Genomic DNA, 19,107 nt, shown 5'->3' with positions numbered 1-19,107 from the left:
ATGCTTGGCTGAGAGTAGCAACACTGCTCTGACTGTTGTGTCAAGTTCCAGAACCTCTTGTATTTCTGTCCACACTCACTCCAAGGTGATCAGATCAAGTTTTACAGTGTTGGGTGCTTGCGTTCAAGTGACCGTTAGTTTATGCAACATTGACCCCTTCCCCACCTCAAGTGCAAGAGAGGGCATGCCAAGTATCATGACATGAAACATGAGGAGCCTACTGACTGGTACTGCGTGTCTGTGCCATAGTGCATGGAGGGCTGAGTACTGCCTGTAGTTTTTAGGCATCCACTGGGGTCATGGAAGGTGTCCCCTACAGAGGAGAGGGGACTGACAGTACCACCAACTGGGTAGCTTTAGTCACTAGGAATTTACTCTTTGTTCTTAGGACCAGCAGCCCCAAGCTCAGCTGTTGACAGCGTGTCACCTGTTCTTTGCCTCTGGCTGTCCCTGCTGGCTGGCAGCATTCTTGGACTTCTCTCCTACCTCTGCCAGTACGTTGCCTCATTCTCCTGTCCTGCTCTGTCTCAAGTCTCCCTTAGTCTGACTCTTACAAGGGACACTTGTTACTGCACTTAGAGTCCACTTAGACAGTGGATGGCTGAGCTTAAAGCAGATTCCTAACCTCATTCTATATGCAAAGATCCTTTCTCCAAGTAAGATCTGTGGTCTCAGATTCTAGGGACTAGAACATGGGATTATGGTTTGGGAGACCACCATTCACCCCCGACTACCCACAGGAAGAAGCTCAAATGTCTGTGCATCAGGTATAAAGCAAACCTGTGCCTGTTGGGGATTCAGGGAGGGGAGGGGTTTTAGGGTCCTGCCCAGGAACAGCTTCCCTTGTGTGGCCTCTGGGGAATCAGAGCCACTACTTGGGAACACCTATCCCTTCAAGGAACCCACTTTGAGAATCACGTTCTCAGAGAAAGGTGAGGTCTCTTAAGGCCCTTCAGGGGCAGGGTCCCACTTGGTCTGATGTAGGCAGTAACCAATGGCCACAGACAGCAAGTACTTAGGGAAAAATATCCTTTTAGTGCCCAACTTTGGATTTTATGTGGAAGTGTGACTCGGGTTAAATATAAAATTCATAGCATATCTTGAGCAACTATTTTGTCGTTATCTATATATAAATCTATTTTACAGCGACACAAATAGAATAGATTATGGAGTGTCAGCATGGAGATAGATTCCGAGTGCTTTTTCACTAATATACCTAATGATTCGTGCTGAGAATATCCAAGGGCTCCACTGTACATTTAAATGGATATAATTAAAATAATGAGCTCTATTTTAAAAAATGATATATGAAAAAAAATGTTAAGGAAGTTAGAAGGAGCTGCACCACTAATTCAAAGTGATATAAGTACTTCTGTGATTCCATTGTTATTAGGACGCCTAATTAAATGCAGAGCATTTGAGAAAAGCAACATTTGGGCTTGTAAGTCTAGAGTGCCAAAGTTGGAGTGGGTAGAGGGAGGAAGAGGAAGAAGTGGCCTATGTCCTTGGCACAGGGAGGCTTGGGGGTGTCACATTGAGGACATGGTGGGTAGGAGTGTGCCTGGGGGCAGGAGACCATGGCTCATGCGGCTCCTGCTTTCTGTGGCTAGGGCAGAAGTCTGGCTGGTCGCACAGCCACAGCTGTATCTGTAGGTGTGGCCTCTGGTTTGCGTGGGGTGGAAGGGGATGTAGGAGCAGCTGCCTTCCAGTGAGAAGCAGTCATTCCCTGCCCTCACCTCAACCCCCCAAGTGTAGCAGGTCCTCCATGTGACCTGAGCTGCTGCAAGCCCAGTGCCTTTGGAGCGGGGCCTCTGGCACCATGTTCTTAGGATGCCCCTGCCTGTTGCAGATGGATCACTGACCAACCTGCAGACATCCCAAGGCGTCACTCTGTCCCGCAGATCCTGGACAGTCACTGCAGGCTTAAGCAACCTTCCTGCTTGCCAGGAGGCAAGTGTTCTTTTGGTTATGCGGCAGACAGCCTTAAGGGAGCACCTGCTGTGCACCTGGATGCACAAGACTGCCAAGGATCCCACGTCAAAGAGCATATGCAGTTTTTGAGTCATAAATGGACAAGACATTTTCAGTTAGCTGGAACTCTAAAGGAAATGAAACAGAGTGGTAAGCTAGAAGCTAGAGTGAGAGGTAGAAAAGGTGACCTATAAACCCAGGTGAATTCACTAGCGTGCAGTGGGAGATCAGCTGGCAGAGTCACCCAGGTGAGGCCCATGCAGCCAGGAACAAAGCCAATGACTGCAACTCCAGCAATCAGGGAAGACATCCCATAGGTCAGGCTGTCACCAATGTCATCACAATGCCAAGTGCTGCCTTGCGACGCAACATGTGCCAGCTCCTGGCAGGGCCTTTTTACAGGTGTGCTTGCAGCAGGCAAGGGCCACAAGACCCTTTGAAGAGAGAGAGAGGGCAGTCTTTGCCTATGGTTGCATGGTGTGCAGTGTGCAGTGGACAAGGGAGAGGGAATGCCCAGCCTGGCTGACTCTGCAGCTCCTTCTCCCACCCTGAGAGCAGGAAGGGGCAGACTCTGAGTCGTTGTGGTTGGGCTGGTTGCATACACCCAAGACTTGGGCCAGTCTTAGAACTTCAGCAGTGAAGAAGGCTGGAGTGAAGGGGCAAGGGGTGGTCCTTGGCTGGGACCCATTCTGATCTCTGACTGGGGAGTCTCAGGCCAGGAAGCACCGGCTTACCATGACATCCACATAGTCCCAGTCAAGCGCACGAGAGAGAACTATGCATTTGCTCACTCCCCCAGTGGCAGCAACAGTTGGAACTGGGCTGGTCCAGAGCCAGGAGCCAGGAGCTGTTGTGGGTCTCCACATGAGTGCAGGGTCCCAAGCACTTGGATCATCTTTCCCAGGTGCATTAATAGAGAGCTGAATCAGAGGTGGAGCAGCCAGGTCACACACAAACCAGCACCCATATGGAATGCCTGCGCTGCAGGTCGAGGCTTACCCCACTTCACAGTGCCAGCCCATGGAAGTCACTGTTAACAGTGTACCCTTGGTAGTGTCGTGGTGTAGTGATTACAGGCCAGGCACTGTGTGAAGAGCTTTCCATGTCTAAGTTGACTAACCTGCAAGGTGAGCATGTTAACATTGGGGAAGTTGAGGCTCAGAAGTGAGGGGGCTGGCACAGGTCACACAGTTAGTTAGCTGGTGGCTGATGCCCTAAATGCCAGCACAATTGGGTTCTAGTGAAGGCATCACCCACGTGACATTGTTTGACCTTGGCTGTGGCAGGGTCCTGAGTACTGGGACCATCATCCAACTGACTTCTCAGGTTCATGAACAGGAAGCTGAAGCAGAAGTGGAGCAGCTGGGGCTCCAAATAACAGGCCAATGGGAGATGCCCACATTGCAGATAATGACTGGAACTGCCGCACCGTGATCCGTGGCCCCTCCGAATGACCCCCTCCCCACAGGAGGCCCAGTCACACATGTCCAGCTGCCTGTGACCCCCTCGGGGTGTTTTCTCACACAGAGCCACCTGCATGCTGTGGAAGGGTTGGCTGGCTCTGTGACTTCTCTAACGGGAAGCCTTGTGGATTATCACTTCCCTGTCTGTGAAATGGCAGCGGAGAAGAGCTTGGACGCGCTCTACAGCCCTCTTGCCAAGGAGCGAAGGGAGCAGCACTAGATACTTGGCTCCCGGTGGATCACTTCCACCCGTGTTGTTCAGGGTAGGATGGCAAACCCCTGGCATTGGCCTCACCTGGGGATTCACTGGAAATGCACATCTCGGGCCCCATCCCGTACTGGCTGACCCTGAATCTTTATTTTATCAAGATGCCAGCCCAGCCAGTTTGATTTCTTTTCAATTTATTTATTGGAAAGAACAGAATGACAGAGATCTTTCATTTGCTAGTTCACTCCCCAGTAGCCAGGGCTGGGAGAGAGTGAGGTCAAATGTCTAGAACAATTTCTGGATCTCTCACATGGGTGGCAGGGACCCAAGCACCTGGGCCGTCTTCTGTTGCCTTGTTAGGTGCATTAACAGGGAGCTGGATCAGAAGCAGAGCAGTTGGGGTCCAGCGTGGTAGCCTAGTGGCTAAAGTCCTTACCTTGAATGCACCAGGATCCCATACAGGTGCTGGTTCTAATCCCAGCGGCCCCAGTTCCCATCCTGCTCCCTGCCTGTGGCTTGGGAAAGTAGTCAAGGAACAACCCAAAGCCTTGGGACCCTGTACCCGCATGGGAGACCTAGAGGAAGCTCCTGGCTCCTGGCTTAAAATTGGCGCAGCTCTAACCATTGCAGTCACTTGGGGAGTGAATCTTCGGATAGAAGATCTTCCTCTCTGTCTCTCCTCTCTATATATCTGCCTTTATGATAAGAATGAATAAATCTTTAAAAAAAAAAAAACAGCAGAGTAGTAGGTGACTCCAACCCATCCTCTGATAGAGGAGACCGGAGTGACAAGCAGTGATTTATCCCACCGTGCCACCACACTGGCCCCTCCCCAGCCAGCCAGTTGGTTTGCACATGCAAGCTGGAGAAAAGCTGATTTTAACTAGCCAGAGGTTGCCTTTTTCAAAGGTTTCCAGTCCTTGTGATTGTGATGAGGACAAACAAGCAGCAGGTGAGGCAGCTGGATATTTGTGTACCTCTTTACACATCAGCTTCTCCCTCTGTGAAGGAAAAGGGGTTGGAACCATACCAGCCCAGTGGTTTGCAAACTGTGTCCTTGGGAATCCAGGGTTCCTTGCAGAAACAGGTCTTTCTTAGCGAGGGAAACTGAGCAAGTTGGCTTTGGGGCTGTTCCCTCTCCCTAGTCTCGTGTGTCTCTGGGGCCAGGAGCTGCTGGGCTTCATGGAGATCTAGGGGCAGGCATCAGGGTCCCATCTGAGCAGAGTCTCTTCTCCCCCAGGGAGCGCTTGAAGCGCAGCCAGAAGAGCAGCAAGGTGGAGGGCCCTGAGCCCGTGTCGGCTGAGACCTCATTCAGTTCCGAGCAGGGAACGATGACGGAAGTGAAGGTCAAGACAGAGCTGCCGGACGACTACATCCAGGAGGTGATCTGGCAGGGCGAGGCCAAGGAGGAGAAGGCAGCGGTCAGCAAGGACGGGACTGGCGACGTGCCTGCTGAGATCTGCGTGGTCATTGGTGGCGTCCGCAACCAGCAGACCTTGGGTGAGTGCCCATGCTCCATGGTTGGGGCCACAGGCCTGGGGAGAAGGGGCCTGGCAGAGGACCTTGAGAGCAGAGACCTCTAGGCGCACCTGAGACCTGCCTTTGCTTGTCTGATTCTCGTCTGGTGAGCCCTTCCCTTGTAGCAAAACCCCATCCATCAAAGCTTGTTGAAGGCAAATGTCTGGAACATTCCACAGGCTTAGGGCAGCCCTCATGCCTTGAGGGTCCTGTGGCAGACTTGGGCTGGCACAGTCTGGGCACTGGTGTCCTGAAAGCTTGTCTACCTTGCTTTTCTCCCTCTTCAGTTTGCCTGGGGTGGGGCAGGGTGGAGGGGAGGTCCTAGGGACAGCCCCCAGTGCGAGTCCTACTCAGAACAATTGGCTGGCCAAGATGCAATCAGTTACAACCCATGTCTTGCACTGGCTGTGGGCCAGGCCCAGGAGGACTCTGTGGACAGTGGTCTCCACCTGAACCCGGAACTCCCTGCAGGGGCTCCCCACACTGCAGTCAGGTTTGTGGACTCCAGTGCCTACAAGGCCAGCAGTTGTGTTTGTGGAGCATCTGTGGAGATGAGCTGAGGCACAGGTGGCAGAACACATCTGTAGTAGTAGCTCCTTGGGGCTGAGGGGATTCTAGGTGCCGTCTTGCCAGGCTCCCGCTTAGGCCAGATACTGGAAATGAAATTTTTTATGGGAATTCGTTTCGGAACTCCCTTGCCCCTATCTAGCCCAGGGCTCCCATTTTCATGTGCACCTTTCTCCTCGTTTCCCGTGCTCTATGTGTTCTAGAAGGGCAGCCACCTCCCTGCTTTCTGCTATTCCTCCTGGTCTTGGTCGGACTCACCTGCCCTTGGCTCATGAGCACCTCCCTCTTGCGAGCCCATGTGCCGTGTGCACCAGGCAGGGTTTATGGACGGCCAGGGGCTCCCTGTGTCTGTCCGCAGATTTGCAGTCAAGTCCCATTACCTTTGCTTTCTGGCTTCTGGGAGCCAGCCTGGTTTCCCTTCCTAGGTGAGTTAGAGCCAGCACCTACCCCACCTGAGTCCCAGCAGTCTCCTGTTGGCAGCTGTGTTTCAGCAGCTCTCTGCCTGCTGGCTCCTCCTACTGCCTAGTCTTGCTGCTCACCAACCAGCAATGGCCAAAACCAAACACCAACCAAACACCTGCTTCCTTGAAAGCTTTGAACTGCTGTCCAGGGTCAGCATCTGCCATCAAGCTCATAATGACCTGAGCCTATGTCTTTGTTCTGATCCTCCCAGACCCTTCACTCCAGTGCAATCTGCAATGCCTGCATTTTGCTTGTACCATTTCCTCTCCCAGGAGTGCCTTTTCCTGCATCTAGCCAGTAGCAGTGTCACCTCCTCCCAGAAGCTTTCCTGATTCTGTTTAGGTCTGAATGTCCCCTCACCTGGATACTCCACCACCACCCCCTCCCCCGCCCTGCCGCTTGTGTTGTGCTTGTGCCTCTGCCACATGATTGAGAGCCCTGGAGTCGCCTTATGTGTATCTTGCTCTCCACCAGGGAAAACGTGGTTGACATTGGCACTGTCAATGACTCTTGTCAGCCTAGGGCCGGGGGAACGCTACAGGACAGAGGATTCTGAAAGTCCCAAGAGACCTTGGCAGCTTCAGTCCAGAAGGGCTTATTTTTTTATATATACAACATGTCCACCGTGCATCAGCAGGGGTGGGGGCTGCACTCGCAGGTGACAGGTGGCTGTTAGATGACCGCTGCCAGCCACACAGCAGAAGTCAGGCAGGCTTGGGGCTGATGCAGACTGGTTACTGCCACTGCTGAAAGGAGGGCCCTGCTGTTCGCTCACAGTCACTGGGCATAAACGGCCACACTCACTCGGGGCAGAATGGGGAGAAGGGTTTGTGGTTGGTGAGAAGTATGCATGCCATGCCCCTGTTCTGTGTGGCACAAGGAGCTTTTCCAGAGCCCTGCACCTGTCTCCCAACCCTCACGTTGAATCCTGATGCAAAGACCAGCTGGCCGGGGCAGATGTGTGAGACAAAGGACTTGTCCTGCCTTTCCCTTTCCTGTGTGTTAAGACTCATTGTACCCAGGAGCACTCTTGCTCTTCACCAGGAGATGCCCTGAACCTGCCTGTTACGCTGAAGCCAATAGCCAGAAGTTTGGTAGGGAAGCCTGGAATAGCCAGGCCAGAGCATCTTGGTACAGCCTGTGTGCAGTGAAGGCCCCAGGCCCTCAAGCCTCATGCCAGCCACTGAAGCTGGATTGCAGTTTGACTGCTACTTGGCAGCAGGATTCTGGGCCAGGTTGTGTGGCTGAGTACCCTTTGACTCAAGGCAAGTCCCTGTCTTGGCCATCTATGCTACAGCAGGAGGGACCACATCCCAGAAGGCCAATGAACTTAACTTCCTGGCCAGGGAGTGAAACCAGTCTCTCTGATGTCACAGCTGTGCTACCTGAAGCCAATTACTGGCCCCTCTCTGGACCTCAGTGCCAATAGCATAAATTCCAAGGGTTATCTGGGTATTCAAGAAAATAGATATATGCAGAGCCTCTGACATTGTGCTCAGTAATTGAGAAGATGCTATTGGTAGTAGTACTAGTGTTTGTAGTATGAAATACGTAATCAAAGGCAGGGTATGGTCAGAGTTTTGGCTTTTTGCCCAATCTAATAAGCTGGTATGGTAGAGAGATGAGAAACAGCAGGGCTGACACCATGGCTCAATTGGCTAACCTTCTACCTGCAAGCACCTGCCTCCTATGTGGGTACCAGTTCCCATTCCAGCCCCCTGCTTGTTGTGGCCTGGGAAAGCAGTGGAGATAGCTCAAAGCCTTGAGACGCTGTACCCATTTGGGAGACCCAAGGGAGGCATCTGGTTTACTGCTTTGAATTGATTCAGCTCCAGCTGTTGTGGCCATCTGAGGAGTGAACCAGCAGATGGAAGATTTTTCTCTCTGTCTCTCCTCTTCTCTATAAATCTGCCTTTCAAATAAAAATACATATTGAAAGATTTCCCTGTATACCCTTGAGGGAAAGAGTATAGAAGCCCTGGTGACACAGGGAGCTGCTGCTTTGGACTGAATACCCAAGTAGGACCAGCACATACCCTGCTGGTTAGAAGGGGTTACCCAGGCGTGAGCCCCTAGTTTCCCGTTTTAGTTTCTGCCTCAGGGTCAGGCTCAGAGGAATTTGGTCTGGCCTCAGTGTCGGAAAGCAAAGACGTGAGCAAATGAGTATGAATATGGAAACTTTGGAACCCACCTCATGTCCAAGTGGCAAGCGGATTGTCTGTTGTAGGCCAGGCCCAGGAAGTTGCCACTGGGTGGTGAGAGTTCCATGTGCAGGATTCTCAAGGTGGTATGATTGATTAGTGATGTCTGTCTATAGCAGAAGTAGCAATAGGGTGACATACGATGTCAGTTTGACAGCCCCCAACTGCGTGAACTTATAGAAGACTGGTACCCAGAGCCACACGGCGCTCAGTGAGAGACGGTTGCTTCCACACCTGCAGGGCCCCCTCTACCTGCCAACATCTGCTGCACACTGCTTTCTGAAGACAGAGCAGGGAAGATGGGGCCCCTGCTGGTGTGGGATCATGTGCCTTCTTTAACCATCCTCTGCCCAGGTTGTAACCCAGCCTGGGGAAATCGATGTATCCCTAGGGCACATGGCCGGGGACTCACAGATGTCCGTGCATTCTTCAGAATAACCACACATCCGTCAAAGCAGGTGTGGGACTGTGGGAAAGACCCTGAGCTGCTTCTTGAGCAAGAAAAGCAGAGAGAATACCAAACCTGCTGGCTCAGTTGGGTAAAAACTAAAGAGAAGGGAAGCAAAAGCTGCCCATGCCTGTAGATAACATCAGCAGTTCTTTGCAGCATCCCCAAGGGAGAGGCCGATCCACACCCTCACTCTTTGGAGCTTGTCCTAACAGCAGTACCCTGTCAATGCTATGCTACAAACATAATCAACGTGGCTAGCTGATCGCTCCACACTGTCTCAGCAATACACCTCAGAATCCTTGTCAACACAGAATGCAAATATTAGAATTGGAAGTAGAAATCTCTGTACCTACTTTGTCCTAGATGAAGACAAGGCAAGCTGGACCACTTCTTGGTTCTGAGATGTGAGGACAACCATGAACCCAACCAATGGGAGACAATTGCTCCTTCATCTCACAGAGACAACAGGTGCAAGAACCCAGGGAGAGCCATGGGTGTGTGTAGACTTGCAAGGTACTGGGCTTCCTGGGTACTGTGTAGGAGTCCATGGGGTGGGGGAAAGCCAGTGGCCCAGCCTCAGCTGGATTCTTTTTCAGACAAGGGACTTGGGGCAGCCACACTGTTTGCCAGGATGTAGCTCAGTGTGGAGAGGAACACATGGAAGAGCTAAGGGCTCTTAGTGCAGGGCAGAAAGAGACTAGGAGTGGTGACGGAGGCTAGATATTCTCTTCTTGGAGCATTGTGCCGAGGAAGACCAAGCCCATGTATTATAGGTAGCCCCAGCCCAGAAGGATAAGTCACCAGGAGGTGATTTCAGCTCAGCAGAAGGTCAGACTTTGTGATTGTGGGAGCTAAATGGCGGCTGGAGCAAGGATGAGCAAAGCAGTCCCCTGACCTGGGAGGCAAGGATCGTGTGGGAGAAAGGATTCTACATGAGTGTTTCTGGACCATGTGCTTTGAGCTTTTACCCCAGGGTGAGGAAGAAGGAAAGGATGAGAGGACTGTACCTGGGAGATGGTGGCTGGGCCATGACTCTGGCAGGAGCAGCAGAGGAGTGAGCCAGCCATTCAGAGCCACGTGGGCTTTGGCCTGTGACAAACCTGGGCAGCACAGATGCCAGGTCCTGCTCCATAGTGCCAGCTGATAGCAAATTTCCTGTTTTGATCAGTTATTGGCAGGGCTGTGAGCGGGAGCCTGCCAGAACCAGTGCCGCTCTGTGCTGCAGCCAGTTGGAAAGAAGGGCTTCTGGCACATTCCACCTCTGCTCCTGACTTTATTGGGTGATGTGCCAGGGGAACAGGTCCTGGCTGAAGGGTTCCCTCTAGAAGGGACCTGGGGCTGAATGTCAGGAGACCTAAGGCTGAGCCTGCTGGGGAACCTTGAATAGGCTGTGGGACTGCCCCCCCACAACTGGGCCACGCAGTGTCTTGAGTGTTCAGTAGGAACATTACCATGTGTCCATTACAGAGCTGCCCAGTACATGCATGCATGGTAGCATTTCGGGGGACAGAAGGAAGTGTCAGTCTGAGTGGTTTTAAACAGGGGACAAACATGCAAAATGGACACCACTGATCTTAGCTGAAACCTCGGGATATTGGTAACTGTGGGGCTTCCAGTGGATTGAGGGAGCCCCAAGGGCAAGGATTTGTAACATTTTGTTGTTTTATTCCATACCTCTGTAATTTGGGGTTTTGTTACTATAATGAGCTGCACGAAATTGAATGACTTTATTTTAAAAAGAAGTTATGTTGATTCTTGTTTCTGAGAGTCCAAGGGGGACGGGCTTCTTGTTGGCAGAGTCCTAGGATGGCACAAGGCACAGACTAGGGGTGGGGCCATACAAGGCCTGCCAAGGCAACCACGGGCAAGACTGGACATTCAGTAAGCCTACAGCAGGCTGGATTTTAGGCTGATCATTTTGTCTGGCCCACGAATAATGTTATAAATATCCAAATGGCCCTTGGCAGAAAAAAAGGTTCCCCTGATGGCCGTCACACAGTGGGGGCCACAATGTCCACATGTGTGTGTCCCCTGTTGCCTCTCCTATAGCCACCAATGTTCGGTCCTGGAGGCTGTGTGCCCACCAGCTTAAATCAACCCTAATCTTTTGACAGAGGTCACACCACAGTCCCCGAGCTTCCTCCCTGTGGGCACAAGGGCCGTGCAACTCTCAACACAAACTGTAGCAGCCTCCAGGAAGCAGGCTTTTGGAAAGCAGTCTAATCCTCTTCCACATTTTTGTGTTGACATCGAACATTTTTATCTGAAGTTTAACTAATTGCGAAGCATATCATTTCCGGAATACCATATTTTTAAAAAAGAAAGTGACATTTTGGAAGTAAAGCTGTGAGCCCCTCTCAGGCATCTCCAAGGAAGTGCAGACACCACTGCGAGTTGAGGTCTGCTGTCATCGCTTGGAAAGCGTGTGTTGGGGCTGCTGCTGTGGTATGTCAGGCTAAGCCTCAACCTGCGGTGCCAGGGTCTCACATGGGCGCAGATTCAAGTCCCGGTGGCTCCATTACCACCAGCCTAGGAAAGGGATGGAGGATGGCACAAGTCCTTGGGCCCCTACACCCATGTGGGAGACCTAAAAAATGCTCTGGGCTCTTGATTTCAGATAACCCAGCTCTGGCTATTATGACCTTTCGGAGAGTAAACCAGTGGATAGATCTCTCTCTTTCTGTGTCTCCTTCTCTCTCTGTAGTTCTGCCTTTCAAATAAAAACAAGTAAACCTTTAAAAAAGAGAGAGAGGGGGAAAAAAAGAACGTATGCAGAGACTCCTCTTTAACAGACAGAAATTTCACATCTTCCCTTTTTCTCTTTGAACTCTTATTTCCACTCCACTTCCCCCACTGGGTTTTATCCTAATGTAAAAATTTTTTTATGCTCGAAAGTCTTTTATTGATCACTGTTTGACACACATCTGCTGCAACAAGATGTACATAAATTGAAATGGGAATTTCTGAAAAAAATAAATGGTATCCAGGATCCTAAAGTGCTAGTTCTCTTTTAAGACCTTTTTATCCAGATTGAGTTGTTATTAGCACACAGTTGGTCACAAGTGAATGTCGGTGAATAGTCGCCGTTAAGAGCCAAATGCAAGACTAAAATCGAGTCTCTTAATGAAGTGGCTTGGCTTGTTCTCTCCATCAGCCTCTGATTGCCGGGATGAGACAGGGTTCAGCACTGTGTCATTCTCGGTTTGGGGGTTTTGATTCTCTTTTGATTTTAGCTTTTGCTTTGTGTGGGTGGCATTTTTTGTTTTAATGTTTTTTGTGGGGTCTTTTTGTTTGTTTGTTTGGGTTTTTTTTTTTTTTTTTGGTGAGTAAGTGCTTGGGATACTTTGTCACATCAATGAGGAGCTAGAGAGGGGTAGTTTTCTTCCAACGATATAGTTCAGTTTTTTGAACTGTTTCCAGCTTGTGTGCCAAGATTCACACAGGGGTCTATCATCAGACAGTATTTTAATGGTCTCTTGGCTGACAACTGCATTGAGTCTATTTTTTTTTTTTTTGAGGGCAAAGAACTAGCAATCACCATATTGAGGGAAAAGAAAAAAGAGTTGTTGTCACTCCCCTTGGAAGCCTGACATTGACATTTCAGAATATCTCTTGCTGGGAGTCCTGGTGTCTGTCCACTCCCAGCCTAGGGGAGTCACTGATGTAGCATGAGGAGTGGGTTGAAGGACTTGGGAGGGTGAAGGTGAGCGTGGGAGAACCAGCAGCACCAGGGCCTCCTGCTTGCCCTCTTGTCCGGCTTGTTGAACTGGGGAAAGAATACATTGGAAATTGGTGTCTGGGGGATGGAGTCTCCTCAAACAGCTCCTGCTCACACTCGCCTTCGAGAGTGTCCAGGGGGAGACCCAGACCATTTGTGCCACACTCAGAGACCCTGATCCCGAGGACATTGACCCTGAAACCCTGCTCCAGAGGCTTCAGGAAATCCACCATCCCCTGCCTTTCTTCCTTCTCCAAGTGCCCTGTCCTCTGCCAGATCCCCGTAATCAGCTCTCTGGTCTTCCGCCTGGGACTTGGGTCTTCCTGTAGCACATGTTCTGTGAGTGGTGGCTCCCAGGAAGGCCTGTTTTAAGGACAACTCCCCCCACCCCTCTCCCCATCCTTGTCCCTACCCTGGCATTTCCCTGCTGTCACTCGCCTCTTTGGATTCCTGTCTTGCTTGAATGTTGTGTGCCCCGAGAGGTGTTTGAGCATCTTGACTAGCCCAGTATAGGCACAGAGAGAGGAAGGCTGCTGTCCCAGCTGCTGCACGTCCCTCACCCTCGAGACCCTGCCTTCCTCCCAGGTCCTCTGTGCTCATGGCCTGCCCTGCTGTGTCTGCCAGTCCCGGGGAGGAAGCCAAGCCAAGATCTCCGCACCTGCTAATGGAATGGGCTAGACAAACATTGTGAACACCTGTGTGTCAGAGCAGGTTCTGTGGATTTTCTGCTGCATCACCGGTGATAAGCCATCCCTGGCTGCCATCCCAGGCCTCTGAGAAAGGCACTCTTGGGAGTCCTGGGGAGGGTCCAGATGTGGTGGGAGCCCTTGTGCCTCTCAGAGGAGCTCCAGGACAGGAAGGGCACATCGTTCACCTGGCATCTAACAGTGGCTGTGATAACAGCTAGGTGGTGCTGGAGCCCCAAGGGTCAGCTTAGAGCACAGTCTCTGCCCAGCTGTGAATCAACCCTGGCCTCTAGAAAAAACTTCCTGCTTGCCTTTGATCTGGCCGGCAGGGGTGGGGAGGGGGGTTGGACATGTGGTCCGGGTGTCCTAGGTCATTTTCAGTGTTCATGAGTACTGTCTCTTTGTGGAGCTTTTTGAGTGTCCAGTTGTGTGGAAGCTACACTAGGTACCCTCAAGCAAGATAGATCTAAGTAGGCTCCAGCCCTGTGTGTGTCTCCCTGCTGGTCCTTGCTTTCCTTGTCTGGAAAATGGGGATAATAATCCCATCACCAGCCTAAGTGAGGAGGAGGAGGCGCTGAATGGTTGTGGGAAGCCCTTGCATTCAGACTCTACCGCACACTAACCAGCTGGCTGCATGGACTGGGCAAGCCACGACACACACCTACCCCAGCCTTCCCCACATGTGCGTGGAAATCTGGCCAGCTGGGGCGGAAGTGTCACAGGAGACATGAGCTCCAGTGCCTGGCACCTTAGAGACAAGGGAGTGATGGTGATGGCTGTAGATCATGGCTGGAGGGACCGTGCAGACAGGCAAGTGTGCTGGCCAGGGAGGTAGAAACACAAGGTCAGAGACTGTCCCAGCTGAGAATCCCCAGGAAGGCCCTCCAATGCCCTGGTGTGCCAGCCTGGAGTCTGTGGTGGCACGCTGGCCACCCAGCACAAGTGGGACACAAGTGTTTTTGAGGCTGTGTGCTGGGAGGTTTAAGGAAAGAAAGTTGAGATAACAGCCAAGCATGTGGGGCCCTGTGGCCAGGACAGTACTGGAGTGGGGAGGCCTGAAGTGTTATCTTGCCCATCCTTCTCCATAAGCCCCTGGGGAACCCAAGGCCGAGGAGGAGGAGGTGACAAGCCAGCCCTCCTTGAAGCTCCTCCCCTGGCCACCCCTGCCCCTTCCCTACATGCCCAGACATTCTGCAACTTCAAGGGCTCTTTCTGATCTCTTACGTGATTCAGATGGAAAAGCACCTGAAGGCAGCCCCCACCGAGGATCTGTGCGAAGCCGGTATTCAGGGACCTGGATTTTTGACCAAGCATTGAGATATGCATCGGGTACGTGATGGCCAAGGGGCAGGGCCTGATGCAGGCCGACATGGTGGGAGGGGGTACAGCTGGACAGAGCCACTGGCTTCAGACCCCTTAGTGAGCAGGCCCTGCCAGCATCTCCCAGTGCCACCTGGGGCCACTCTGCCCAACACCCCATCCCTAGTGCAAGTGAACACACGCCATAAACCCCAAGGTACCAGATGGATGGTGAAGGCTTTAAAATCTACAAGTCTGGGACATCTCAACTCTTCTGACCTCACTTCCTGTGGGTCCCAAAGAGGCCCTGTATGACTGGGAGACCCTAGGTGGTGATTCCTGAGGCTACAGGACTTCTCAGTGCCTTCAGGGGCTCCTGTGTCCTGTGCCCACCCCGCATAGGGCTGTGCCTAGAGGTTGTCCTCACTTGCTCAGCCGCGGACCTCCCCTTCCTCCTCCTCCTGTGATGTGTTCCAGAAGTTGGGCTCTAAAGAAAGCGCTGGGAAAACACTGACAGTCATAGCAGCATTCTGTTCTGCACGGTATACTGTGACTTGACTGGCAACTCACTATACTAGGAGGCAGAGAGCTGAGTTTGAATCCATGGCTGGGACTTTCTGCAATGCCAGCACCTTGTGTGACCTGCCTGCTGCCTGTTACACAGCAGGGCCAGCATCACTTCTTGTTCACGGCAGAGGACTCAGTGCCTGAACTGTGGTGGAAGCTCCGTGAATTATGAATTAGTTAAGTGGGGGATTGGCAGAAAGCATGACAGAGTGGTTAGAGATGGCAGAAAGAGCCTGGGGTCAGGAGTACTTGGCGACAAGTGCATCCAACAGCAAAATGGCCATGCATATATTTGTGCCCTCAGTCTGTGCCAGTCACAGGGCTGAGCAGAGATAAATGAACATTCTGCACTTTGTCCTCTGTGTGTTCATGTTTTCCCATGGGTGCCAAGAGTAACTACCCATTGCTAAGCAACAGGCCCCCCACTTGTGTCAGAGTTACACTGTCCCTTGGAGTGGCACTGGCGAATGCCTCTCCTTGCCTCTGTCCATGCCAGCTGCTCACTTGTTGATCCTGAACTCAATCCTAAGATGTCTGAGCCCAGTCATGTTTGCAGGTGAGGAAATGGGCTTCCCTAGGTCCAGGTAAGGGGGGTGTAAGGGCTGAGCAGACTCCATAGGCAGTGCTGCAGTGGCTTCCCCTGGTGCCTTGAGTACAGCCCCAGGCAGTGGGTTTGCACCTGCAGCTGAGCCCGCAGCCAGGGGATGTCCTCCAATCACCGCCATGCACAGAGAGTCTGGCGCTGCTCAAACCTTGGAATCTTCATGTGATCCCTCTTATATCATCCCTGTTTTCCTAAAGAGATCCAGACGGTCAGGTAGTGGCAGATGTGTCTGCCCACCTTGGGTCTTCCCTCAGCTAGCTGTTCCCAAGCCTTCCTGCCAGATACCAGAGTCCCTGAGGATCTAGATTCCTAGGCACCGAGCCCAGCTGTTAAGGGGGCACTCAGCCTGGCCAGGATGGGGTGCCAGAGGCTCTGCTGTGTCCACGCTGTGGGTCCCAGGACTATGCATGAGCTCTGGCACACAGCAGAGGACCAGGCCTGTGCTGGGTCAAGCTGGGTCTGACACTGGGTCCTGCCATGGTCCTCTGTCCCCTGCTCTGCACCGGTAGGCTCCTGCTTTGCCTGGCAGGGGGCCCAAATCTGTGTTCACACCATGTTGGTGTGCATGTGTTTGAGGAAATACAACTCCTCAGCAGGTGTGGGGCATCCTGTGCTGGTCCAGCGTGTCTGCAAGGGGGCCAGGTGCTTCCTCAGGTGCTATCCAGCTGCCCTCTTGAGGTCGGTGCCTCTGGCCCCATTCTGCAGATAAGCAGACTGAAGTGTAGTGTGCCTAACGATGTAGCCAAGGCTATGCTGCTGGTAAGTGGCAGAGTGGGGATGCCCAATTTGAAGACTGTCTTTCATCCCTGTCCTGTCCTGGCCAGGAGGCGGGGTGGCAGCAGATCATCATGTGTTAAGGAATGCTGCCTTTTGATGGATGCAGTCTCTTCCTTCAGAGCACTTTAATGTTCTTATTTTCCCTCTCAAAGTATGAGGAGAGTTAGCTGAAGAAGGCTCCTTGTCCATCCTCCAGATTTGAAAACTGAGGCACAGAGATGGGGTGCCTGGGCCAGGATCACTTAGAGAGGCGGAGGCAGACCTGGATCACTAAGAAGCTAGCCTCACGTTAACCTGCCGAGTTCATGTTGACTCCAGGCACTCCTCCTCCTCACTCGGGGCTCTCCCTGCAGGGCCTGGCTGCCTGCCTGCTTGCTGGGGCCCTGTTTCTGGTGCAGGTGCAGGCTGACCGGGCCTTTGCGGTCCTGTCTTCCAGGGTCCTACGAGTGTGGAATCTGCGGCAAGAAGTATAAGTACTACAACTGTTTCCAGACCCACGTCCGGGCACACCGAGGTGAGGGGGGCCCCCGGGCCAGAGCTAACACTGGCCTGCCTTCTCTAATCTATACCCTTTCTGTGCCATTGGAGAGAGGCCTTGTACGTGGGGACAGGATGGGTGCGGAAGCCATGTTCCTCCCAGGAGGAGGCACTGGGAGGCACTGTTATCCTTTCTGTCTTCCTTGTGATGACTCATGAGTGGAGCCTGACCACTGCCAGTGCCACCGCTTCCCATCCCAGAGATGAGAAAGCCAAATACATGAGCAGGAAGACACCTGCTCCTCCGTGAGCCGGGTGGGCAGGGAGGAGAGGCACAGGGTCAGGGCCCCAGGACAAGGCTGCAAGATCGTGGCTCCCACAGCCTCCTGGCCCCCTCAACTCATGCCCTTTCTCTCTTACAGATACCGAAGCCACCTCAGGGGAGGGCGCCTCCCAAAGCAGTGAGTACCTGTCCCTCCTTGTGGGCTGGGGCGAGGCCAGGTGGGAGGAGAATGGGAGAGGCCCAGACAAGATCTGGATCACTATGAAGCTAGCACACATTCACCTGCCAAGTTCTTGTTCTCTCCAGGCATCTTCCTTCTCACTCCTAGTGCAGGGCTCTCCCTGAACACTGCTGTCCCTTTCGTCTCCCAGACAGCCCCGAGTGGCCCAGGAGAAACCCTCCCAGGCTCTTGACCTACACTATCCTTAGGCTGCATAAAGCAGCCCTTCCCAAGCTGGGTTCCACAGCATGCTGATCCAGGGAGGCTGGCAGGCATTCTGCCAGTCAGGGCTCTCTGATCGGGTAGCTTTGGGAACCCTTATGCTACACTCAGATGAGCAGGTGTTTGCCATGGGTATCTCAGCCAGAGACAGGACCCCAAAGTTTAGAGTTCTCGGCCATCTCTTGGCTCTCAGACTCACATATGGGTCTCAGGTTCCATGCCTGGCGTTTGAGAAATTATGCCTCAGAGCATTGATCCCCTCGGCACCCAAGCCACAGGCTGAACGGTGTGTGGCAGAGGGGAGGTTGCCCTGGGATACTCCTCAGGTGCCCAGGAGGCCTTGCCACCTGGGGCTTTGCTGCTCACAGGCTCACTGGCCTTCCCTTCAGTCCTCACCTCCATGGGCCTGGTAAGCTACCAGTCTGGGGGCTATGGAGTGTGGTGTGGTTTCTATCCAACAACACTAAGTCCCAGAAGCCAGCAGGTCTGCCCCAATACAAACTAGAATGTTCTTAGCGTGCTAGTGCTAGCAGCCTGCAAACCAGCAACCACCTGAGTGCCCGCTGGAACTGGTTGCCTGGATGAAAAGCACTTTTTCATGTGTAACTGCCATGCAGTCAGTAGAAGGAAGAGTATGTGCAGCTGCATACAGCCCCCCAGTACTGAGAACCAACCCAGCACTAAGCAGCATCAGCCACATGCAGGAGCATGTCTGCTAAGTGTTTGTGCAGAGCCAGGCTGACCCCAGGCAGCACTGCCTGGTGCTGGTGGCTGTCGGGAGACAGGCTGCCCTCGGGATGGGCTTCTGTGTTCTGCTTCTGCAGCTCGGCGCTGGGACCCAGGTGTTGGCTGTTTGTGAATGCCAAGGTTAGGGAGCATTTTCTGAAGAGGGCCAGACCATCCGGACCTGCTGTCTCCATCACCACCACCTCCAGGCTTCCCTTGGTTTAGGGGCACAACCAAGAGCATACATAAATTCATTCCCTAACAGAGAAGATGGTGGGCCGGAACTGGCCCATGCATGTAGTATGCCAGATCTCGGTCTGTGGGCTTGTTATGTTGCCATAGTTTTCTAAGATAATAAATCAATGTTATGCAAACCCCAGGCTAGTGTGGTGATACCGAGTTAAGCCACATCTTGCAACACAGGTATCCCATATCAGGGTGCCAGTTCAAGTCCTGGTTGCTCTGATTCCAATCCAGCTTCCTGCTAATGTGCCTGGGAAGGCACTGGAAGATGGCCTCAGTACTTGGGCCCGTGCCACCCACGTAGGAAACACAGATAGACTGGACTCCTAGCTTCCTTAAGGCCATTTAGGGAGTGAAGCTACAGATGGAAAAATCTCCGCTTCTCTCTCTTCCTCTCTTCCATTCCCCTCTACCTCTCTGTCATTCTGCCTTTCAAATAAACCT

The 19,107-nt window shown here is 52.6% G+C and overlaps 1 protein-coding gene across 2 annotated transcripts in view; it reads left to right on the top strand.

Annotated features, from left to right (window-relative positions):
• ZNF618 (zinc finger protein 618) overlaps nt 1-19,107 on the top strand; it is a 68,315-nt gene that overhangs the window by 9,888 nt on the left and 39,320 nt on the right. The window contains exons 2-5 of one of the 2 annotated variants that reach the window (XM_040963566.1): nt 4,883-5,142; nt 14,479-14,574; nt 16,929-17,006; nt 17,392-17,430. In XM_040963566.1, the coding sequence (XP_040819500.1) occupies nt 4,974-5,142; nt 14,479-14,574; nt 16,929-17,006; nt 17,392-17,430 (382 nt within the window). In that variant the 5' untranslated portion in view covers nt 4,883-4,973. Of the gene's footprint in view, nt 1-4,882; nt 5,143-14,478; nt 14,575-16,928; nt 17,007-17,391; nt 17,431-19,107 lie in introns of those variants that run through there. The other variant, XM_040963565.1, reaches the window with a different exon arrangement.

The sequence above is a fragment of the Ochotona curzoniae genome, unplaced genomic scaffold (assembly GCF_017591425.1).
Source record: "Ochotona curzoniae isolate NIBS_2020 unplaced genomic scaffold, NIBS_Ocur_1.0 scaffold_3208, whole genome shotgun sequence".
Taxonomy (NCBI): Eukaryota; Metazoa; Chordata; class Mammalia; order Lagomorpha; family Ochotonidae; genus Ochotona; species Ochotona curzoniae.
The sequence above is the reverse complement of the archived record's forward strand: the minus strand, read 5'-3'. Positions and strand labels throughout refer to the sequence as shown.